General features: G+C 46.8%; 1 protein-coding gene across 2 annotated transcripts in view; it reads left to right on the forward strand.

Moving 5' to 3' along the window:
* Positions 1-25,084, forward strand: part of LOC106581602 (nectin 1b) — a 336,570-nt gene that overhangs the window by 66,363 nt on the left and 245,123 nt on the right. For both annotated transcript variants that reach the window (XM_045704179.2, XM_045704180.2), the window contains exon 2: positions 20,967-21,338. In XM_045704179.2, coding sequence (XP_045560135.2) covers positions 20,967-21,338 — 372 coding nt within the window. The remainder of the gene's footprint in view (positions 1-20,966; positions 21,339-25,084) is intronic.

The following is a 25,084-nucleotide window of genomic DNA, read 5'->3' on the forward strand; positions in this document are numbered from 1 at the left end:
CCTGTCCTCTATGGTAGAGAGAGATTTATTATCAGGTACTGGCCTGTCGTCTATGGTAGAGAGATGTATTATCAGGTACTGGCCTGTCCTCTATGGTAGAGAGATGTATTATCAGGTACTGGCCTGTCCTCTATGGTAGAGATATTTATTATCAGGTACTGGCCTGTCCTCTATGGTAGAGAGATTTATTATCAGGTACTGGCCTGTCCTCTATGGTAGAGAGATTTATTATCAGGTACTGGCCTGTCCTCTATGGTAGAGAGAGATTTATTATCAGGTACTGGCCTGTCCTCTATGGTAGAGAGATGTATTATCAGGTACTGGCCTGTCCTCTATGAATAGAGCGAGACAGTCAGTCTGTATCTGAAACAACAGATTGAAACTGGGAGGGAAGAGGGGCATGCAGCGGAATGTATCTACCCACTTCATACACACACACACACACACACACACACACACACACACACACACACACACACACACACACACACACACACACACACCCTCTCTACCTTCCCAGGCCAGAAGGGAAAAACTGCAGGGTTGAAAGTATGACATCATGCTACAGGTAACTTCCAAAATAAAGGAAGTGTTTTAATAGGGCGTTGTGCCACCACGGGCCAGAACAGCTTCAACACACCATCGATTCTACACGTCTGGATCTCTATTGGAGGGATGCAGCACCAGTCTTCCACCAGACATGGTGGTGGAGAACTGTCTCAGGGCACCGCTCCAGAACCAGTCTTCCACCAGACATGGTGGTGGAGAACTGTCTCAGGGCACCGCTCCAGAACCTCTCTGATCCATTGGGTTGGTGACATCATGTTCATGCTCATCAAACCATTCGGTGACCTCTCGTGCCCTGTGGATGGGGGCCGTTGTTATCATCTGGGGACAGGGCCATAGTAGCCAAAATAATGGCCTGCTCAGGATTCTTATCCGTAACCTTCAGTATGTTGCGATGATATTCAACTCAGGATCCACACCTGCTTTCAATATACTTTGTATCCCTTGTTAACTGAAACGGATTCTTTGTTTTGGCAGTTAGCTGCAGGCTGAGGTGTTTAACCGGTTCCACGATGGGAATAACGAACCTGTGTGTTCTATACCTGTCCTCAGGTAGACCAGGCTAGACAGGGTTAATAGCTGTAGTGTGTTCTATACCTGTCCTCAGGTAGACCAGGCTAGACAGGGTTAATAGCTGTAGTGTGTTCTATACCTGTCCTCAGGTAGACCAGGCTAGACAGGGTTAATAGCTGTAGTGTGTTCTATACCTGTCCTCAGGTAGACCAGGCTAGACAGGGTTAATAGCTGTAGACTGCATCACCGATGGGTGGTTAGGGAGGTTTGTGGAGTATTGGGGGTAGCAGTGTTGGGGGTAGCAGTGTTGGGGGTAATGTGTTGGGGGTAGCAGTGTTGGGGGTGGCAGTGTTGGGGGGTAGTAGTGTTGGGGGTGGCAGTGTTGGGGGGTAGCAGTGTTGGGGGTAGCAGTGTTGGGGGTAGCAGTGTTGGGGGTAATGTGTTGGGGGTAGCAGTGTTGGGGGTGGCAGTGTTGGGGGTGGCAGTGTTGGGGGGTAGCAGTGTTGGGGGGTAGCAGTGTTGGGGGTGGCAGTGTTGGGGGGTAGCAGTGTTGGGGGTAGCAGTGTTGGGGGTAGCAGTGTTGGGGGGGGTAGAAGTGTTGGGGGTAGCAGTGTTGGGGGTAGCAGTGTTGGGGGGTAGAAGTGTTGGGGGGTAGAAGTGTTGGGGGTAGCAGTGTTGGGGGGTAGAAGTGTTGGGGGTAGCAGTGTTGGGGGTAGCAGTGTTGGGGGTAGCAGTGTTGGGGGTGGCAGTGTTGGGGGTGGCAGTGTTGGGGGTGGCAGTGTTGGGGGTGGCAGTGTTGGGGGTAGCAGTGTTGGGGGTAGCAGTGTTGGGGGGTAGCAGTGTTGGGGTAACAGTGTTGGGGGTGGCAGTGTTGGGGTAACAGTGTTGGGGGGTAGCAGTGTTGGGGGTAGCAGTGTTGGGGGGTAGCAGTGTTGGGGGTAGCAGTTTTGGGGTAACAGTGTTGGGGTGGCAGTGTTGGGGTAACAGTGTTGGGGGTAGAAGTGTTGGGGGTAATGTGTTGGGGGTAGCAGTGTTGGGGGTAGCAGTGTTGGGGGGTAGAAGTGTTGGGGGTGGCAGTGTTGGGGGTGGCAGTGTTGGGGGTAGCAGTGTTGGGGGTGGCAGTGTTGGGGGTGGCAGTGTTGGGGGTAGCAGTGTTGGGGGTAGAAGTGTTGGGGGTAGAAGTGTTGGGGTAACAGTGTTGGGGGTTGCAGTGTTGGGGGTAGAAGTGTTGGGGGTAATGTGTTGGGGGTACCTCATCCTGACCACTGTAGGTCTACCTCACCCTGACCACTGTAGGTCTACCTCACCCTGACCACTGTAGGTCTACCTCACCCTGACCACTGTAGGTCTACCTCACCCTGACCACTGTAGGTCTACCTCACCCTGACCACTGTAGGTCTACCTCACCCTGACCACTGTAGGTCTACCTCACCCTGACCACTGTAGGTCTACCTCATCCTGACCACTGTAGGTCTACCTCACCCTGACCACTGTAGGTCTACCTCACCCTGACCACTGTAGGTCTACCTCATCCTGACCACTGTAGGTCTACCTCATCCTGACCACTGTAGGTCTACCTCACCCTGACCACTGTAGGTCTACCTCACCCTGACCACTGTAGGTCTACCTCACCCTGACCACTGTAGGTCTACCTCACCCTGACCACTGTAGGTCTACCTCATCCTGACCACTGTAGATGACTGCATGCATTACAACTGTGTTTGCATTGTTAAGTCAACATTTGTATAATGGTTCACAGCTGCCCTTTAATGGAGTTAATTAAATCCTTTTACACTGTACCCCATCGTGCTCTATAAATAACTGGTGGCTCCTTAAGGATATTTTCTGCTGCAGTGTGTGTGTGCTTCCGTGATGCAGATCTGAGCTGTGTGTCCTGTGCAGGTTACTGACTCTAGTCCTGTGCAGGTTACTGACTCTAGTCCTGTGCAGGTTACTGACTCTAGCCCTGTGCAGGTTACTGACTCTAGCCCTGTGCAGGTTACTGACTCTAGCCCTGTGCAGGTTACTGACTCTAGCCCTGTGCAGGTTACTGACTCTAGCCCTGTGCAGGTTACTGACTCTAGTCCTGTGCAGGTTACTGACTCTAGTCCTGTGCAGGTTACTGACTCTAGTCCTGTGCAGGTTACTGACTCTAGTCCTGTGCAGGTTACTGACTCTAGTCCTGTGCAGGTTACTGACTCTAGCCCTGTGCAGGTTACTGACTCTAGTCCTGTGCAGGTTACTGACTCTAGTCCTGTGCAGGTTACTGACTCTAGTCCTGTGCAGGTTACTGACTCTAGCCCTGTGCAGGTTACTGACTCTAGCCCTGTGCAGGTTACTGACTCTAGCCCTGTGCAGGTTACTGACTCTAGTCCTGTGCAGGTTACTGACTCTAGTCCTGTGCAGGTTACTGACTCTAGTCCTGTGCAGGTTACTGACTCTAGTCCTGTGAAAGTTTCTCTAGTCCTGTGAAAGTTTCTCTTGCCCTACGAAGGTTTCTCTAGTCCTGTGCAGGTTTCTCTAGTCCTGTGAAGGTTTCTCTAGTCCTGCGAAGGTTTCTCTAGTCCTGTGAAGGTTTCTCTAGTCCTGTGCAGGTTTCTCTAGTCCTGTGAAGGTTTCTCTAGTCCTGTGAAGGTTTCTCTAGTCCTGTGAAGGTTTCTCTAGTCCTGCGAAGGTTTCTCTAGTCCTGTGCAGGTTTCTCTAGTCCTGTGCAGGTTTCTCTAGTCCTGTGAAGGTTTCTCTAGTCCTGTGCAGGTTTCTCTAGTCCTGTGAAGGTTTCTCTAGTCCTGTGAAGGTTTCTCTAGTCCTGTGAAGGTTTCTCTAGTCCTGTTGACGTGGTGATGATGTCATATGTTAACAAAGTCACTGTGATGTATTCTTAAAGCTGCTTTATTCAGGAAGATGTTTTACCTACCTTAGTTGAATGCATGTTATTGTGCCTGAATGCCTGTCATTGAGAATGGAAAGTTCCCGGGGATGGAGGATGAGGGGGGTGGGGTTGTGAGATACATGTGATGTGTATGGCTGCCATATTTCCTGTCATTGAGAATGACAATGCTAACCAGTTTTTTTTTCTTGTCTTCCCCTTCATGTTGTCCTTGCTCCTCCTCTTCCTCTTCAATAGGTCATATCCCTCAATACTAAGACAGCTAATGTATCTGTGATATATCACTAGATATAGTAGTTACAGGACATACCAACAGTGTGATATATCACTAGATATAGTAGTTACAGGACATACCAACAGTGTGATATATCACTAGATATAGTAGTTACAGGACATACCAACAGTGTGATATATCACCAGATATAGTAGTTACAGGACATACCAACAGTGTGATATATCACTAGATATAGTAGTTACAGGACATACCAACAGTGTGATATATCACTAGATATAGTAGTTACAGGACATACCAACAGTGTGATATATCACTAGATATAGTAGTTACAGGACATACCAACAGTGTGATATATCACTAGATATAGTAGTTACAGGACATACCAACAGTGTGATATATCACTAGATATAGTAGTTACAGGACATACCAACACTCTCTGTTTCTCCATCTCTCTCGCTCAATTCAATTACATTTCAATTAAATTAAATTTTTACATTTTAGGGCTTTATTGGCATTGGGAACATATGTTAACATTGCCAAAGCAAGTGAAATAGATAAAACAAAAGTGAAATAACCAATCAAAATTAACAGTAAACATTACACTACAAAAGTTTAAAAATAATAAAGACATTACACATGTCATTATGTGTGTATATATAATGTTGTAACAATGTGCAGATAATACAAGTACCAAAGGGAAAATAAATAAACATAAATATGGGTTGTATTTACAATGGTGTTTGTTCTTCACTGGTTGACCTTTTCTTGTGGCAACAGGTCACACATCTTGCTGCTGTGATGTCACACTGTGGTATTTAACCCAATAGAATTTCTACCCCCAAGCCATGACTCCTTAACATCTAATTAAATTGCTATCCAGACTGTTTGCATTGCCCTCCCCCCACCTCCTCTTTTACGCCACAGCTACTCTCTGTTTATTGTCTATGCATAGTCACTTTAGTAACTCTACCTACATGTACATATTACCTCAATTACCTCACTAACTGATGCCTCTGCACGTTGACTCTGAACCGTAACACCCTGTATATAGCCTCCACATTGACTCTGTACCGGTACCCCCTGTATATAGCCTCCACATTGACTCTGTACCGTAATACCCTGTATATAGCCTCCACATTGACTCTGTACCGGTACCCCCTGTATATAGCCTCCACATTGACTCTGTACCGGTACCCCCTGTATTTAGCCTCCACATTGACTCTGTACCGTAATACCCTGTATATAGCCTCCACATTGAATCTGTACCGGTACCCCCTGTATATAGCCTCCACATTGACTCTGTACCGGTACCCCCTGTATATAGCCTCCACATTGACTCTGTACCGTAATACCCTGTATATAGCCTCCACATTGACTCTGTACCGGTACCCCCTGTATATAGCCTCCACATTGACTCTGTACCGGTACCCCCTGTATATAGCCTCCACATTGACTCTGTACCGGTACCCCCTGTATATAGCCTCCACATTGACTCTGTACCGGTACCCCCTGTATATAGCCTCCACATTGACTCTGTACCGGTACCCCCTGTATATAGCCTCCACATTGACTCTGTACCGGTACCCCCTGTATATAGCCTCCACATTGACTCTGTACCGGTACCCCCTGTATATAGCCTCCACATTGACTCTGTACCGGTACCCCCTGTATATAGCCTCCACATTGACTCTGTACCGGTACCCCCTGTATATAGCCTCCACATTGACTCTGAACCGGTACCCCCTGTATATAGCCTCCACATTGACTCTGTACCGGTACCCCCTGTATATAGCCTCCACATTGACTCTGTATCGGTACCCCCTGTATATAGCCTCCACATTGACTCTGAACCGGTACCCCCTGTATATAGCCTCCACATTGACGCTGTATCGGTACCCCCTGTATATAGCCTCCACATTGACTCTGTACCGTAACACCCTGTATATAGCCTCCACATTGACTCTGTACCGGTACCCCCTGTATATAGCCTCCACATTGACTCTGTACCGTAACACCCTGTATATAGCCTCCACACTGACTCTGTACCGGTACCCCCTGTATATAGCCTCCACATTGACTCTGTACCGGTACCCCCTGTATATAGCCTCCACATTGACTCTGTACCGGTACCCCCTGTATATAGCCTCCACACTGACTCTGTACCGTAACACCCTGTATATAGCCTCCACATTGACTCTGTACAGGTACCCCCTGTATATAGCCTCCACATTGACTCTGTACCGGTACCCCCCGTATATAGCCTCCACATTGACTCTGTACCACCACCCCCTGTATATAGCCTCCCCACATTGACTCTGTACCAGCACCCCCTGTATATAGCCCCGCTATTGTTATTTACTGCTGCTCTTTAATTACTTGTTCCTTTTATTTCTTATTCTTATTCGTATTTTTTAAACTGCATTGTTGTTTCGAGGCTTTGTAAGTCAGCATTTCACTGTAAGGTCTACTTGTTGTATTAATACAATTTGATTTGAGTTCAGCAGCCAAGTAAAGTTACACCAACTGAGCGGGAATCAGAGGGAGGGAGAGAGAGAGAGAGGGAGGGAGAGAGGGAGGGAGGGAGAGAGAGAGGGAGGGAGAGAGGGAGGGAGGGAGAGAGGTAGGGAGGGAGAGAGGTAGGGAGGGAGAGAGAGAGGGAGGTAGGTAGGGAGGTAGGGAGGGAGAGGTAGGGAGGGAGGGAGGGAGGGAGGGAGAGGTAGGGAGGGAGGGAGGGAGGGAGAGAGGTAGGGAGGGAGAGAGAGAGGGAGAGAGAGAGGGAGAGAGGTAGAGAGGGAGAGCGGTAGGGAGAGGGAGAGCGGTAGGGAGAGGGAGAGAGGTAGGGAGAGGGAGAGCGAGAGCGGTAGGGAGAGGGAGAGAGAGAGCGGTAGGGAGAGGGAGAGAGAGAGCGGTAGGGAGAGGGAGGGAGAGAGGGGTAGGTAGGGAGAGAGGGGTAGGTAGGGAGAGAGGGAGAGGCAGGCAGAGAGGGAGTAGAGTCACCTCGACCTGTCCAGGCCTGCTAACCCTGCAGCACATTAACAAAGCCTTGCCCAACCACCCTCCCCCCCCTCTCTCTACAAAGAGGGATCCGGTGCTTTGAAGATACACCTTTCACAATGTGCCAATGACTAGGACATCATCCCTCCCCTTCACTCTCTCTTTCTGTCTTTCTCTCTCCTCTCTCTGTCTCTCTGTCTTCCCCTCTCTCTCCCCTTCTCTCTCTCTGCCTCTCCCTTACATTTACATTTTAGTCATTTATCAGACACACTTTTCCAGAGCGACTTCCAGGAGCAATCAGGGTTAAGTGCCTTGCTCAAATGCACATCGATAGATTTTTCACCTTGTCAGCTCGGGGATTCGAACCAGCGACTTTTCGTTTACTGGCCCCCCCAGCGATTTTTCGGTTTCTGTCCCCACGCTCTAACTGCTATGCTACCTGCCCTCCACCATCCCTCCACAACGCTACTGTCAATAATGATCACTGTGCAAAATATCACTTATACGTTTCTGCATGGCTTGGCCTCAGAGGAGAGGAGAGGGGGATGAGGAGAGAACAGAAACGCTTTATCTTTTCTCGGTAACCATTTGGTTCGCTCACATAGTTTCTAAGGCAATGCAGGTCCTTCAGAAAGTATTCATACACCTTGAATTATTCCACATTTTGCTTGTGTTACAGCCTGAATTCAAAATGGATTAAATATATGTTTTTTCTCACCCATCTACACACAATATCCCATAATGACAAAGTGAAAACATTTGACTGACCTTCATGTCTTAAAGTAATGATGGACTGTCATTTCTCTTTGCTTATTTATGCTACCTGAGCAGGTTACCGATCGCTGCAGCTGTACATAGCCCATCTATAAATATCCATCCAATCTACCTACCTCATCCCCATACTGTTTATATTTACTTTTTTTGCTCTTTTGCACACCAGTATTTCTACTTGCACATCATCATCTGCTCATCTATCACTCCAGTGTTTAATTGCTAAATTGTAATTACTTCGCCACTACGGCCTATTTATTGCCTTACCTCCCTAATCTTACCTCATTTGCACACACACTGTATATAGATTTTCCTATTGTGTTATTGACTGTACGCTTGTTTATTCCATGTGTAACTAAGTGTTGTTTTTGTCACACTGCTTTGCTTTATCTTGGCCAGGTCGCAGTTGTAAATGAGAACTTGTTCTCAACTGGCCTACCTGGTTAAATAAAGGTGATATATATATATTTATTTTAGCTGTTCTTTCTATAATATGGACTTGGTTTTTTACCAAATAGGGCTATCTTCTGTATACCACCCCGACCTTGTCGCAAGACAACTGATTGGCTCAAACGCATTAAGAAGGAAATACATTCCACAAATGATCTTTTAACAAAGCACATCTGTTTTTTAGCCAATATTGGCCTCATAGTGAAATCCCTGCAGTTTCCTTCCTCTCTGGCAACTGAGTTAGGAAGGACACCTGCATCTGTGTAGTGACTGGGTGTATTGATACACCATCCAAAGTGTAATTAATAACTTCACCATGCTCAAAAGGATATTCAATGTCTGCTTTTTTGTTTTGTTTTTACCCATCTACCAATAGGTGACCCTCTACTTGTGGTTGCACAAGCATTTCGCTACACTAGCATTAACATCTGCTAACCATGTGTATGTGACCAATAACATTTGATTTGATTTGAATCTGTTTGAAATTCACTGCTTGACTGAGGGACCTTACAGATCAAATCAAATCAAAGTTTATTTGTCACGTGTGCCGAATACAACGTTTCACCTTACGGTGAAATGCTTACTTACAGGCTCTAACCAATAGTGCAATTTTAAAGTAAAAAAATAGGTATTAGGTAAACAATAGATAAGTAAATATACAGTTGAAGTCGAAAGTTTACATACACCTTAGCCAAAAAAACAACATTTAAACTCAGTTTTTCACAATTCCTGACATTTAATCCTAGTAAAAATTCCATGTCTTAGGTCAGTTAGGATCACCACTTTATTTTAAGAATGTGAAATGTCAGAATAATAGTAGAGAGAATGATATATTTCAGCTTTTATTTCTTTCATCACATTCCCAGTGGGTCAGAAGTTTACATACACTCAATTAGTATTTGGTAACATTGCCTTTAAATTGTTTAACTTGGGTCAAACGTTTCAGGTAGCCTTCCACAAGCTTCCCACAATAAATTGGGTGAATTTTGGCCCATTCCTCCTGACAGAGCTGGTGTAACTGAGTCAGGTTTGTAGGCCTCCTTGCTCTCACATGCTTTTTCAGTTCTGCACACAGACTTTCTATGGGATTAAGGTCAGGACTTTGTGATGGCCACTCCAATACCTTGACTTTGTTGTACTTAAGCCATTTTGCCACAACTTTGGAAGTGTGCTTTGGGTCATTGTCCATTTGGAAGACCCATTTGCGACCAAGCTTTAACTTCCTGACTGGAGAATCTCAATCAGGCCAGAGAATCTTGTTTCTCATGGTCTGAGTCCTTTAGGTGCCTTTTGGCAAACTGCAAGTGGACTGTCATGCCTTTTACTGAGGAGTGGTTTCTGTCTGGCCACTCTACCATACAGACCTTATTGGTAGAGTGCTGCAGAGATGGTTGTCCTTCTGGGAGGTTCTCCCATCTCCACAGAGGAACTCTGGAGCTCTGTCAGAGTGACCATCAGGTTCTTGGTCACCTCCCAGACCAAGGCCCTTCTCCCCTGATTGCTCAGTTTGGCCGGGCGGCCAGCTCTAGGAAGAGTCTTGGTGGTTCCAAACGTCTTCCATTTAAGAATGATGGACGCCACTGGGTTCTTGGGGACCTTCAATGCTGCAGAAATGTTTTGGTACCCTTCCCCAGATCTGTGCCTCGACACAATCGTGTCTCTGAGCTCTAAGAACAATTCCTTCAACCTCATGGCTTGGTTTTTGCTCTGACATGCACTGTCAACTGTGGGACCTTATATAGACAGGTGTGTGCCTTTCCAAATCATGTCCAATCAATTGAATTTACCACAGGTGGACTCCAATCAAGTTGTAGAAACATCTCAAGGATGATCAATGGAAACAGGATGCACCTGAGCTGAATTTTGAGTCTCATAGCAAAGGGTCTGAATGTTATATAAATAAGGTATTTCTGTTTTTTAGCTTTAAAAAATGTGCTAACATTTCTAAAAATCTGTTTTTGCTTTATCATTATGAGGTATTGTGTATGGACTGATAAATCATTTGTATTTATGTAATCCATTTTAGAATAAGGGTGTAAAGTAACAAAATGTGGGAAAAAATATTTCAAGGTTTCTCAATACTTTCCGAATGTACTGGTATACTTATAGGGACCAAATTATGTTTTTTTTGTGACAGAGAGGGGAGGGGAGAGAAGGAGAGGGGAGGGGAGGGGAGGGGAGAGGAGGAGAGGGAAGGAGAGGGAAGGAGAGGGAAGGAGGTTGAGAGGAGAGGACCTAACTCCCTCACTCCTTCCCTCACTCCTTACCTAACTCCCTCACTCCTTCCCTCACTCCTTACCTAACTCCCTCACTCCTTCCCTCACTCCTTACCTAACTCCCTCACTCCTTACCTAACTCCCTCACTCCTTCCTTCACTCCTCTCAAATACTCTGTATCACTTTTATATAACCTTTTCATCTCATGAGGTGAGGGAGTTAGATGAGGGGTGAGGGAGTTAGATGAGGGGTGAGGGAGTTAGGTGAGGGGTGAGGGAGTTAGGTGAGGGGTGAGGGAGTTAGATGAGGGGTGAGGGAGTTAGATGAGGGGTGAGGGAGTTAGATGAGGGGTGAGGGAGTTAGATGAGGGGTGAGGGAGTTAGATGAGGGGTGAGGGAGTTAGGTGAGGGAGTTAGGTGAGGGAGTTAGGTGAGGGGTGAGGGAGTTAGGTGAGGGGTGAGGGAGTTAGGTGAGGGGTGAGGGAGTTAGATGAGGGGTGAGGGAGTTAGGTGAGGGGTGAGGGAGTTAGATGAGGGGTGAGGGAGTTAGGTGAGGGGTGAGGGAGTTAGATGAGGGGTGAGGGAGTTAGGTGAGGGGTGAGGGAGTTAGATGATAATTCATCACCTCCCCGCCCTCTCTCCTGGCCCCTTCCCTTGTCCCCTTTCCCCTGGCCCCCACCCCCACCATGGTCCCTGGCCCCCACCCCCACCATGGTCCCTGGCCCCCACCATGTTCCCTGGCCCCCACCATGTTCCCTGGCCCCCACCATGTTCCCTGGCCCCCACCATGGTCCCTGGCCCCCACCATGGTCCCTGGCCCCCACCATGGTCCCTGGCCCCTGGTCCTGCCCCCTGGTCCTGCCCCCTGTCCCCTGTCTCCCCCACCACCATGGTCCCTGGCCCCCACCATGGTCCCTGGCCCCTTCCCCTGGCCCCCACCATGGTCCCTGGCCCCCACCATGGTCCCTGGCCCCCACCATGGTCCCTGGCCCCCACCATGGTCCCTGGCCCCCACCATGGTCCCTGGCCCCCACCATGGTCCCTGGCCCCTTCCCCTGGCCCCCACCATGGTCCCTGGCCCCCACCATGGTCCCTGGCCCCCACCATGGTCCCTGGCCCCCACCATGTTCCCCTGGCCCTTTTTCCTGGCCCCCACCCCCACCATGTTCCCTGGCCCTTTCTCCTGGCCCCTGGTCCTGCCCCCTGTCCCCTGTCTCCCCCACCACCATGTTCCCCTGGCCCCTTCCCCTGGCCCTGGCCCCCACCCCCACCATGTTCCCTGGCCCCTGGTCCTGCCCCCTGTCCCCCCCCCCCCCCCCACCACTGTAAAATATAGTAGCAGATCACATAATGGGATGATGTGTTGTCCCCAATGGGACCCTATTCCATATGTGTGCACTGCCTTTGACCAGGGCCCATAATGCACTATGCAGTTAATAGGCTGCTATTTTGGACACAACCAGAGTGTGTAATTCTCATATTAAACCATGTAACTGTCACTTTAAGAGATGTGGTACATTATAACCTCTCATGTCTATGGGTTTTCATAGTGAAGATACAGCAAAAAGCTTTGATGTAAAACATCCTATTTTCTTATTCACTGTCAGGCTGATATCCTCCCTAATCCCACATGTCATCATTGACCAGGCAGCATCCCAAATGGGTTCCTATTCCCTCCCTATATAGTAGCACTCATTTTGGCCAAAGCTCTATGGGCCCTGGTCCAATGTAGTGCAATAAATAGTGAATAGGGCCCCATTTGGGATGCTTCCCATTTGGGTGTTTTGACTGTCAACCCCTCCTCCCTTCATCCAGTGTGTTTGGTTAGTGACAGTTGGTCTGCGTGCTATTTCCTATCGGGGTAGGGTGATGTCATCCTGTCATTGGACAGGTAACGTCAACACGGTTTTGCAGTCTAACCGAAACCAGAGTGAGAGAGAGAGACCTTGTTTAGTTAAAGCTGCAGGGGGAGAGAGAAGGGAGAGCTTTCTCTGTCCCTCTCTCCCCTTCTCTTTCTTTCGCTCTCTGTTTTTCTCTCTGTCTCTCTCTGTCTCTCTCTCTCTCTCTCTCTCTCTCTCTGTGTTTTTCTCTCTCTCTCTCTCTCTCTCTGTGTTTTTCTCTCTCTGTCTCCCTCTCTCCCCTCTCTCTCTCTCTCTCTCTCTCTCTCTCTCTCTCTCTCTCTCTCTCTCTCCCCTTCTCTCTCTCTCCCCTTCTCTCTCTCTCTGTCCCTCTCTCCCCCTCTCTCTCTCTCTGTTTTTCTCTCTCTCTCCCCTTCTCTCTCTCTCCCCTTCTCTCTCTCTTTCTCACTCCCTTGCTATCTCTCTCTCTCTTCCTCTGTCCAGTTTTCTCTCTCGTTCTCCCTCCCTCCCTCTCTTTATATCTAACTCTCCCTCTCTCTCTATTCAAAGAGCTTTATTGACATGGGAAACATATGTTTACATTACCAAAGCAAGTAGATAATTAACAAAAGTAAGAAGAAACAATAAAAAATGAACAGTAAACATTACACTCACAAAGGTTCCAAAACAATAAAGACATTACAAATATCATATTATTTCTATTTACAGTGTTGTAATGATGTGCAGATAGTATCTCTGTCTCTGATACTGTGTTTTGGTGTGACAGAGACTCTCCTCTCCAGGGCAAAGCTGTATTTATACTTTAACAGTCGTTGCCAAGGTCAGAGAGGTCAAATCCCCAGTGTGCATTTCTTCTTTGCCTCTAGTTCAAATTAAACTTCATCATTAATTCAATTAAATAATAGTACTATTGTTTCTGGTTTTACAGCCTTCAGAAATTATTCAACTCCCTTTTCCCGCTTTTTGTTGTGTTACAGCCTGAGATTTTGTGTCACTAATCTACTCACAATATCCCAATATCTCATGTCAATTTTGATTTGAGATTTTTATCCAAATTAATAAAATATGAAAAGCTGAAATGTCTTGAGTCAATAAATATTCAGTCTTCGTTATGGAAAGCCTAAATAAGTTCAGGAGTAAAGATCACATAATAAGTTACATGGACTCACTCTGTGTGCAATAATAGTGTTTAACATGATTTTTGAATGACAACCTCATTTCTCTACCCCACACATACAATTATCTGGAAGGTCCCTCAGTCGAGCAGTGAATTTCAGACACAGATTCAACCACAAAGACTAGGGAGGGAAGATGGGTAAAAATAATAGTGAAGTTATTAGTTACACTTTGGATGGTGTATCAATACACCCAGTCACTACACAAATACAGGTGTCCTTCCTAACTCACTTGCCGGAGAGGAAGGAAACCACTCAGGGATTTCACCATGACTTTAAAACAGTTATTGAGTTTAATGGCTGTGATAGGAGAGAACTGAGGATGGATCAACAACATTGTAATTACTCCACAATACTAACCTAAATTACAGAGTGAAAATAATTAAGCCTGTACAGAATATAAATATTCCAAAACATGCATCCTGTTTGCAATGAGGCAGTAAAGTAATACTTCAAATGTCACAAAGTAATGCACTTTTTGTCCTGAATACAAAGCGTTATGTTGGGGGCAAATCTAACACAACACATCACTATGTATCATGCTTCATATTTTCAAGCATGGTGGTGGCTGCATCATGTTATGGGTATGCTTATCATTGGCATGGACTACAGAGTTTTTTAGGATAAAAATAAATGAAATAGAGCTAAGCACACCAAAATCATAAAGGAAAGCCTGGTTCAGTCTGCTTTACAACAGACACTGGGAGACAAATTCACCTTTCAGCAGGACAATAACCTCAAACACAATGCCAAATCTACACTGGAGTTGTTTACCAAGACGACATTGACTGTTCCTGAGTGGCCGAGTTACAGTTTTGACTTAAATTGGGTTGAAAATCTATGGAAAGAATGGATAATGTCTATCTAGCAATAATCAACAACCAACTTGACAGACCTTTAATAATGTTTTGAAAGAATAATGGGCAAATATTGCACAATCCAGGTGTGCAAAGCTCTTAGAGACTCACAGCTGTAGTTGCTGCCAAAGGTATTTCTAACATGTATTGACTCAGGGGGTGTGAACACCTATAATAATCAAGATATATTAGTGTTTTACTTTTAATTTATTTTTTATAAATTATTCCATTTTGACAATACAGAATATTTGGTGTAGATTGTTGACAACAAAAATGACAATTTAATCCATGTTAATCCCATTTTGTAACACAACTAAATGTGGAACAAGTCAAGGGTGTTGAACGTTTTCCAAATAGGCCGTTGGAAGTAGAAGTTGACAAAGGAACAGGTCTTGCGTGTCCTGCAGGGTTTCTGGCAGGAATGGCAGTTTTACATTCAAGTTCGGGACATGACAGGACTGGATCTACAGTCCACAGGAACCGGTGGTTTGCTACTTTACCTCAGATTCATGCTGAAACATACTTTACACCTTTTATATACGTGTTCATACGGTTACTAGATGTGCTGCCTTCATTGCCAAAACCTGGTAATGTGGTTATCAGCTGTGGAAGTATTGCTGAGCAGCAGCCGAACGGAGAAGTTGCTATGGTTACTCACATGCTGAGCGGGGACACACAGACGAGCAGTTATTCCTGTTTTCTGCCCGTATAAATGAGCACGGGATGGGAGTGATTTTTATCTGGACGGGACAGGAAAGTTCTGGGGTTCTAGAACTGTTGAGGGATCAGAGGGATCAGAACAAGACGGGACAGGAATGAATTTGTACTCCCGTGCCAGCCTCTAGTCAGACGCCTCTACAGTAGTGTAGTGATAAAAACAGTTTGATTTGTAGATGTGTGATGGAGCTATATGGCTTCCAGTGGTACGTGCAACAAGGAATCATTGTGTGGAGAGGAGAAGAAACTGAAAGAGAGAGAGAGGACTGGGTTGCACTTCCTAACCTCCTGCCTAATGTATGGCCATATTAGAGACAGATATTTACATCAGATTACACGGATCCACAAAGAATTAGAAAACAAATCCAATTTTGATAAACTCCCATATCTATTGGGTGAAATACCACAGTGTGACATCACAGCAGCAAGATTTGTGACCTGTTGTCACAAGAAAAGGTCAACCAGTGAAGAACAAACACCATTTGTAAATACAACCCATATTTGTGACCGATTTGGTCTTATGTAGTAACATTTTTAATTGTTTTTTTTACATTTATAAAAGTAGAGACTCAGAGCTACAAAATTGTATATTATACACTACAGTTGAGAAACAATGAAAGTTATTCTGCTTTAAAAGTTGATAAACTTTTGAGAAAATAACCCTTGAATGTTTTGGTACCTACTGGAGAGCTCTTCTTTGTCTCCACCCATTCAGCATCGTTCACACCCTCTTAAGCCTTAGTCCCACCCATCTCTTTAAGGATTCACATGTAAAGCCGTATACTAAATAACCAAAGAGTTCAAGACTAAAGGCTGGTTTATACTACGGGTGTGATCGTAAATTCAATCTGGAGTGCCAGAGTGTGCTTTGGGCGTTCGTAAACTCAGAGCGTTGTCAGATTGTCCATTCGTAAATTCAGACCGTTTCACTCTCGGAGCGTTCAGAGCGCACACGGGACGCTCTGGACGATGAGTAGGGTTGATGCGAGAGTTATGACCTAACAAAAGCACCCAAGCTAACTAGCTAACGTTGGCTAGCTATCTAGCTACTTCCAGACACAAATGAGAGAACAGTTCATTCTGACCATTTTACTCACCCTAACAGAGCTGGTTAGGCTGTTTTCATGTTATCCAGAGCATTGGTGACTGCTACTCTGCTGCTGGCAACAATTTAATTATGATTTTTTTTGTCAACGTTTACTCGGTGTTGAGCGTTATCAGAGTAGATAGCCAGAGTGAATTTACCAGCTACGTCTATCGACGGTTGTCGCGGTGACATAATAAACATTCTATTGAAATAGTTACTTGCATAGTGGAGTCTTTTGTTTATACATGCTAGCTAAACAATGGACCATAATCCCAACTCATAACGTTACTACCCTGCATGAATCTGCAGGTAGCTAACCAACCAGGTTAACTAATTAACATTAGGCTATAAATAGCAATGCAAATGGCTCTGAGATACAAATAATATTACTACACAGATCATACACGTAACATTAGCTAGCTAGGCAAGTCAGCTAACGTTAGCTACCTAGGTAACAGTACACATTCACTTGAAATGAAAACGACTTTCTGACGAAATTAGACTCGTATAATATCTGAAAATGTAGCTAGCTAGACTCTCTTACCCATATACCTGGATGGATTCTTCTCCCGCCCTGTCACGGATGCCATGGTTGCCCTTAGTTTGAAGATGTAATCCGGATACAGGTTTCCCTCATTAAAATGCAAATCATTTTATAACAGTTTTGACATGCGTTTTTTTGGATTTCTTTGTTGTTATTCTGTCTCTCACTGTTCAAATAAACCTATCATTAAAATTATAGACTGATCATTTCTTTGTCAGTGGGCAAACGTACAAAATCAGCAGGGGATCAAATACTTTTTTCCCTCACTGTAAGTATAGCCAGTTGGACTTTGTGGTCTGTATATTTTATCATTTCATTGAGGATACCATCAACACCACAGGCCTTTTTGGGTTGGAGGGGTTTTATTTTGTCCTGTACTTTATTTTTGGGACTACGTCAATTTTATTCCCCACAATTCCCTCTGGTCGGCATCTGTGTGGGAGAGAACTGCTGTACCAGCTAGTCTCAGTAAACCATCCTGCCAGGTTAGAACTGCTGTACCAGCTAGTCTCAGTAAACCATCCTGCCAGGTTAGAACTGCTGTACCAGCTAGTCTCAGTAAACCATCCTGCCAGGTTAGAACTGCTGTACCAGCTAGTCTCAGTAAACCATCCTGCCAGGTTAGAACTGCTGTACCAGCTAGTCTCAGTAAACCATCCTGCCAGGTTAGAACTGCTGTACCAGCTAGTCTCAGTAAACCATCCTGCCAGGTTAGAACTGCTGTACCAGCTAGTCTCAGTAAACCATCCTGCCAGGTTAGAACTGCTGTACCAGCTAGTCTCAGTAAACCACCCTGCCAGGTTAGAACTGCTGTACCAGCTAGTCTCAGTAAACCACCCTGCCAGGTTAGAACTGCTGTACCAGCTAGTCTCAGTAAACCATCCTGCCAGGTTAGAACTGCTGTACCAGCTAGTCTCAGTAAACCATCCTGCCAGGTTAGAACTGCTGTACCAGCTAGTCTCAGTAAACCATCCTGCCAGGTTAGAACTGCTGTACCAGCTAGTCTCAGTAAACCACCCTGCCAGGTTAGAACTGCTGTACCAGCTAGTCTCAGTAAACCATCCTGCCAGGTTAGAACTGCTGTACCAGCTAGTCTCAGTAAACCATCCTGCCAGGTTAGAACTGCTGTACCAGCTAGTCTCAGTAAACCATCCTGCCAGGTTAGAACTGCTGTACCAGCTAGTCTCAGTAAACCATCCTGCCAGGTTAGAACTGCTGTGTCGGTCAGGTAGACCCGTGAAGACCTGTACTCTCCTCTATTGTTCCTCAAGCGAGGGGGAGGCCGATGACATCACAGATTCCCATCCGACCAACTCCTTGAAGTTTACAGTTGGGTCTTAAATACACTATTTTGCTCAAAACATATTTTTTGACCTTTTAGTGTACTTTACTGTATTTATGCTGGGATATCGCTTTTGAACAGGACCAGTTCAACAGAGCACTGGAGGACATTTAGGTGTCAAGGTTTAGGGATGGGGTTGTTTGGGGTGGGGATGGGGTTGTTTGGTTTAGGGATGGGGTTGTTTGGGGTGGGGATGGGGTTGTTTGGGGTGGGGATGGGGTTGTTTGGTTTAGGGATGGGGTTGTTTGGGGTGGGGATGGGGTTGTTTGGGGTGGGGATGGGGTTGTTTGGTTTAGGGATGGGGTTGTTTGGGGTGGGGATGGGGTTGTTTGGTTTAGGGATGGGGTTGTTTGGTTTAGGGATGGGGTTGTTTGGTTTAGGGATGGGGTTGTTTGGTTTAGGGATGAGGTTGTTTGGTTTAGGGATGGGGTTGTTTGGTTTAGGGATGGGGTTGTTTGGGGTGGGGATGGGGTTGTTTGGTTTAGGGATGGGGTTGTTTGGTTTAGGGATGGGGTTGTTTGGGGTGGGGATGGGGTTGTTTGGTTTAGGGATGGGGTTGTTTGGTTTAGGGATGGGGTTGTTTGGTTTAGGGATGGGGTTGTTTGGTTTAGGGATGGGGTTGTTTGGGGTGGGGATGGGGTTGTTTGGTTTAGGGATGGGGTTGTTTGGTTTAGGGATGGGGTTGTTTGGTTTAGGGATGGGGTTGTTTGGGGTGGGGATGGGGTTGTTTGGTTTAGGGATGGGGTTGTTTGGGGTGGGGATGGGGTTGGGGTTGTTTGGGGTGGGGATGGGGTTGTTTGGGGTGGGGATGGGGTTGTTTGGTTTAGGGATGGGGTTGTTTGGTTTAGGGATGGGGTTGTTTGGTTTAGGGATGGGGTTGTTTGGGGTGGGGATGGGGTTGTTTGGTTTAGGGATGGGGTTGTTTGGTTTAGGGATGGGGTTGTTTGGTTTAGGGATGGGGTTGTTTGGGGTGGGGATGGGGTTGTTTGGTTTAGGGATGGGGTTGTTTGGTTTAGGGTTGGGGTTGTTTGGTTTAGGGATGGGGTTGTTTGGTTTAGGGATGGGGTTGTTTGGTTTAGGGATGGGGTTGTTTGGGGTGGGGATGGGGTTGTTTGGTTTAGGGATGGGGTTGTTTGGTTTAGGGATGGGGTTGTTTGGTTTAGGGATGGGGTTGTTTGGGGTGGGGATGGGGTTGTTTGGTTTAGGGATGGGGTTGTTTGGTTTAGGGATGGGGTTGTTTGGGGTGGGGATGGGGTTGTTTGGTTTAGGGATGGGGTTGTTTGGTTTAGGGATGGGGTTGTTTGGTTTAGGGATGGGGTTGTTTGGTTTAGGGATGGGGTTGTTTGGTTTAGGGATGGGGTTGTTTGGGGTGGGGATGGGGTTGTTTGGGGTGGGGATGGGGTTGTTTGGTTTAGGGATGGGGTTGTTTGGTTTAGGGATGGGGTTGTTTGGTTTAGGGATGGGGTTGTTTGGGGTGGGGGAGTGTAGTGTGTGTGAGGTATGGTAGAGTAGGGATGGGGTTGCAGTGTGTGTGTGGATGGATGGTGCGTGTTCACACTGCCAAGCAGGCTGGAATGGACTTGTGGGCCTGTAGATCATAATGAAATGTTGTTGTTTTGTTCTCTTTCCCTCTCCTTTCCTCTCTCTCTGTCTCCCCCCTTTCTCCCCTTCTCCTTTCCCTCTCCCTCCCCCCCTCTCCTCTCCCTCCCCCTCTCTCCCCCCTCTCCTCCCCTTCTCTCCCATCTCTCCTCTCTCCTCCCCCTCTCTTCTCCTCCTCTCTCCCTTCCCTCCCCCTCTTCTCTCCCCTTCTCTCTCCCTTCTCTCCCCCTCTTCTCTCCCCCTCTTCTCTCCCCCTCTCTCCTCCCTCTCTCTCCTCCCTACCTCCCCTCTTCTCTCCTCCCCTCTCCTCCCCCCTCTCTTCTCCTCCCCCTCCCACTCTTCTCTCCCCTCTTTCCTCCTGCCCTCCCCCTCTCCTCTCCTCCCCCTCTCCTCTCCTCTCCCTCCCCCTCTCCTCCCTTTCCCCTCCCCCTCTCTCTCCTCCCTCCCTCCCTCCCCCCCTCTCTCTCCTCCCTCCCTCCCCCTCTCCTTTCCTCCCCCTCTCCATCCTCCCTTTCCCCTCCCCTCCTCCTCCCTCTCTCCTATCCTCCCCCTCTCTCTCTCTGTCCCTCCCCCTCCCTCTCTCCTGTCCTCCCCCTCTCCTCTCCCTCTCTCTCCGTCCCTCCCTCCTCCCTCTCTCCTTTCCTCCCCCTCTCTCTCCTCCCAATTCCCCTCCCCTCTCTTCTGTCCTCCTCTCTCCTCTCCTTTCCTCTCCTCTCCCTCTCTCTCCGTCCCTCCCTCCTCCCCCTCTCCTTTTGTCCCCCTCTCTCTCCTCCCTTTCCCCTCCCTCTCTCTCCTCCCCCTTTCTCTCCTCCCTTCCTCCCCCTCACTCTCTCCTCCCTCCCCTCCCCTCCTCCTCCTCCCTCTCTCCTGTCCTCCTCCCCCTCTCTCTCTCCGTCCCTCCCTCCTCCCTCTCTCCTTTCCTCCCCCTCTCTCTCCTCCCAATTCCCCTCCCCTCTCTTCTGTCCTCCTCTCCTCCTCTCCTCTCCTCTCCTCTCCTCTCACTCTCTCTCCCTCCCCTCCCCTCCTCCTCCTCCCTCTCTCCTGTCCTCCTCCCCCTCCCTCTCTCCTCCCTTACCCCTCCCCTCCTCCTCCCTCTCTCCTGTCCTCCTCCCCCTCTCTCTCTCCCTCCCTCTCTCCTGTCCTCCTCCTCTCAGCTGGAGATGGACAGAGTGTCCAGATGGACTCCATTAAGTCAGGCTTCGTGGGCTCCCAGGTGGAGCTGCGTTGTATCTTCATTAACTCCAACCCCCCGGTCAAGATCTCTCAGGTGACATGGCAGAAGTTCCTGAACGGCACCAAACAGAACGTGGCCATCGCCAACCCGTCGCTGGGCGTCTCCGTGCTCCCGCCCTTCAAGGAGAGGGTGACCTTCAAGCAGGCGGCGGTCCGCCACCGCACCCCATCTCTGGAGGACACCACCATCATGTTCTCCAACCTGAGGCTGTCTGATGAGGCTGCATACATCTGCGAGTACACCACCTTCCCTGCTGGGAACCGAGAGAACATGGTCAACCTCACCGTGTTTGGTAACAACCCAATATGACACTACAAGCCATTCTAGTCAGCCCCCTCCCCTCAATTATAATGACCTGGTAACCAAGACATTCTAGTCAGCCCCCCTCAGTTATAATGACCTGGTAACCAAGACATTCTAGTCAGCCCCCCTCAATTATAATGACCTGGTAACCAAGACATTCTAGTCAGCCCCCCTCAGTTATAATGACCTGGTAACCAAGACATTCTAGTCAGCCCCCCTCAGTTATAATGACCTGGTAACCAAGACATTCTAGTCAGCCCCCCTCAATTATAATGACCTGGTAACCAAGAGGATTGTCCCTAAAAAGAGAATGTTACAGCTGTGTGAGAAAATTAACATTCTCTTTTTATGCCCTTGAACTTCACTTGACCTGCCCTACACCTGCCGTTGCCCTGTTCTACACCTGCCCTAGACCTACCCATGACCTCCCCTTGACCTGCCCTAGACCTGCCCTAGACCTGCCCTTGACCTGCCCTAGACCTGCCCTTGACCTGCCCTAGACCTGCCCTTGACCTGCCCTTGACTTGCCCTTGACCTGCCCTAGACCTGCCCTTGACCTTCCCTTGACCTGCCCTAGACCTGCCCTTGACCTGCCCTAGACCTGCCCTTGACCTGCCCTAGACCTGCCCTTGAATTGCCCTTGACCTGCCCTTGACCTGCCCTTGACCTTCCCTTGACCTGCCCTAGACCTGCCCTAGACCTGCCCTTGACCTGCCCTTGACCTTCCCTTGACCTGCCCTAGACCTGCCCTTGACCTGCCCTAGACCTGCCCTTGACCTGCCCTTGACCTGCCCTAGACCTGCCCTTGACCTGCCCTTGACCTTCCCTTGACCTGCCCTTGACCTGCCCTTGACCTTCCCTTGACCTGCCCTTGACCTGCCCTTGACCTTCCCTTGACCTGCCCTTGACCTGCCCTTGACCTGCCCTTGACTTTCCCTTGACCTGCCCTAGACCTGCCCTTGACCTGCCCTTGACTTTCCCTTGACCTGCCCTAGAGCTCGAATTGACTTGCCCTTGACCTGCCCTTGACCTTCCCTTGACCTGCCCTTGACCTGCCCTTGACCTTCCCTTGACCTGCACTTAACTTGCTTGCGTAATTGTGAGGTCAGTCACTATAGCACTCTAACCGTATAAAACCTGCCAGACCACTCAGCCAGGCTGTTTCTGTGAAAGTGTTGGAGATGTGAAATATTCCATTCATGTAGTTTTCCCCAGAAGGAACACGCCGTCATAAAGCACACAGACATATTGCTGTCATGTAACCAGAGATGCTGCAGAGTACAGAGAAATAAATAAGTACAGTACCTTCAGAAACTATTCTCACCCCTTGACTTTTTCCACATGTGTATGTATTACAGCCTGAATTTAACATGTGTTACAGCCTGAATTTAACATGTATTACAGCCTAAATTTAACATGTATTACAGCCTGAATTTAACATGTATTACAGCCTGAATTTAACATGATTACAGCCTGAATTTAACATGGATTACAGCCTGAATTTAACATGGATTACAGCCTGAATTTAACATGGATTACAGCCTGAATTTAACATGGATTACAGCCTGAATTTAACATGTATTACAGCCTGAATTTAACATGGATTACAGCCTAAATTTAACATGTATTACAGCCTGAATTTAACATGGATTACAGCCTGAATTTAACATGTGTTACAGCCTGAATTTAACATGTGTTACAGCCTGAATTTAACATGGATTACAGCCTGAATTTAACATGTGTTACAGGCTGATTTTAACATGTGTTACAGCCTGAATTAACATGGATTACAGCCTGAATTAACATGGATTACAGCCTGAATTTAACATGTGTTACAGCCTGAATTTAACATGTATTACAGCCTGAATTTAACATGGATTACAGCCTGAATTTAACATGGTTTACAGCCTGAATTTAACATGGTTTACAGCCTGAATTTAACATGGATTACAGCCTGAATTTAACATGGATTACAGCCTGAATTTAACATGGTTTACAGCCTGAATTTAACATGGATTACAGCCTGAATTTAACATGGATTAAATGTAGATTTATTTTGTCAGTGGCCTACATATAATACCCCATAATGTCAAACTGGAATTATGTTTTTAGAAATTTGTAAAAAATGAATTCAAAATGAAAATCTGAAGTGTCTTGAGTCAATAAGTATTCAACCCCTTTGTTATGTCAAGGAGCCTACATTCGTTCAGGAGTAAAAATGTGCTTAACAAGTCATAATAAGTTGCATGGACTCTGTGTGCAATAATAGTGTTTAACATGATTTTTGAATGACTACCTCATTTCTCTACCCCACACATACAATTATCTGTAAGGTCCCTCAGTCGAGCAGTGAATTTCAAACACAGATTCAACCACAAAGACCAGAGAGGTTTTCCAATGTTTCGCAAAGCATATGAAAGCCATCTGCAGCTCTTTATATCAAAGCCATCTGCAGCTCTTCATATCAAATCCATCTGCAGCTCTTCATATCAAATCCATCTGCAGCTCTTCATATCAAATCCATCTGCAGCTCTTCATATCAAATCTATCTGCAGCTCTTCATATCATAGCCATCTGCAGCTCTTTATATCAAAGCCATCTGCAGCTCTTCATATTATAGCCATCTGCAGCTCTTCATATTATAGCCATCTGCAGCTCTTCATATTATAGCCATCTGCAGCTCTTCATATCAAAGCCATCTACAGCTCTTCATATTATAGCCATCTGCAGCTCTTCATATTATAGCCATCTGCAGCTCTTCATATCAAAGCTATCTACAGCTCTTCATATCATAGCCATCTGCAGCTCTTCATATCAAATCTATCTGCAGCTCTTCATATTATAGCCATCTGCAGCTCTTCATATCAAATCTATCTGCAGCTCTTCATATTATAGCCATCTGCAGCTCTTCATATCAAATCTATCTGCAGCTCTTCATAACCTAGCTATCTGCAGCTCTTCATAACAAATCTATCTGCAGCTCTTCATATCAAATCTATCTGCAGCTCTTCATATCAACTCTTTCTGCAGCTCTTCATATCAAATCCATCTGCAGCTCTTCATATCAAATCCATCTGCAGCTCTTCATAACAAAGCCATCTGCAGCTCTTCATATCATAGCCATCTGCAGCTCTTCATATCAAATCTATCTGCAGCTCTTCATAACAAATCCATCTGCAGCTCTTCATATTATAGCTATCTGCAGCTCTTCATAACAAATCCATCTGCAGCTCTTCATATCAAATCCATCTGCAGCTCTTCATATCAAATCCATCTGCAGCTCTTCATATCATAGCCATCTGCAGCTATTCATATCAAAGCCATCTGCAGCTCTTCATATCATAGCCATCTGCAGCTATTCATATCAAATCCATCTGCAGCTCTTCATATTATAGCCATCTGCAGCTCTTCATATCAAATCCATCTGCAGCTCTTCATAACCTAGCTATCTGCAGCTCTTCATATCATAGCCATCTGCAGCTCTTCATATCAAATCCATCTGCAGCTCTTCATATCATAGCCATCTGCAGCTCTTCATATCATAGCCATCTGCAGCTCTTCATAACCTAGCTATCTGCAGCTCTCCATATCTGCTCCACAGATACAGTTTCTCATTTGAGCGTTCTCTCGTGCTTACCTGAGCCTGCCTTTTGATGTCACTGTAGTAAATTGCTAATTGCCAGCCCTCAAAGGATTTCAATTGGAAGACGTTGTTCATTTGGAAGGCTTCTCCAT

This window comes from Salmo salar, chromosome 20, assembly GCF_965601325.2.
Source record: "Salmo salar chromosome 20, fSalSal1, whole genome shotgun sequence".
NCBI lineage: Eukaryota > Metazoa > Chordata > Actinopteri > Salmoniformes > Salmonidae > Salmo > Salmo salar.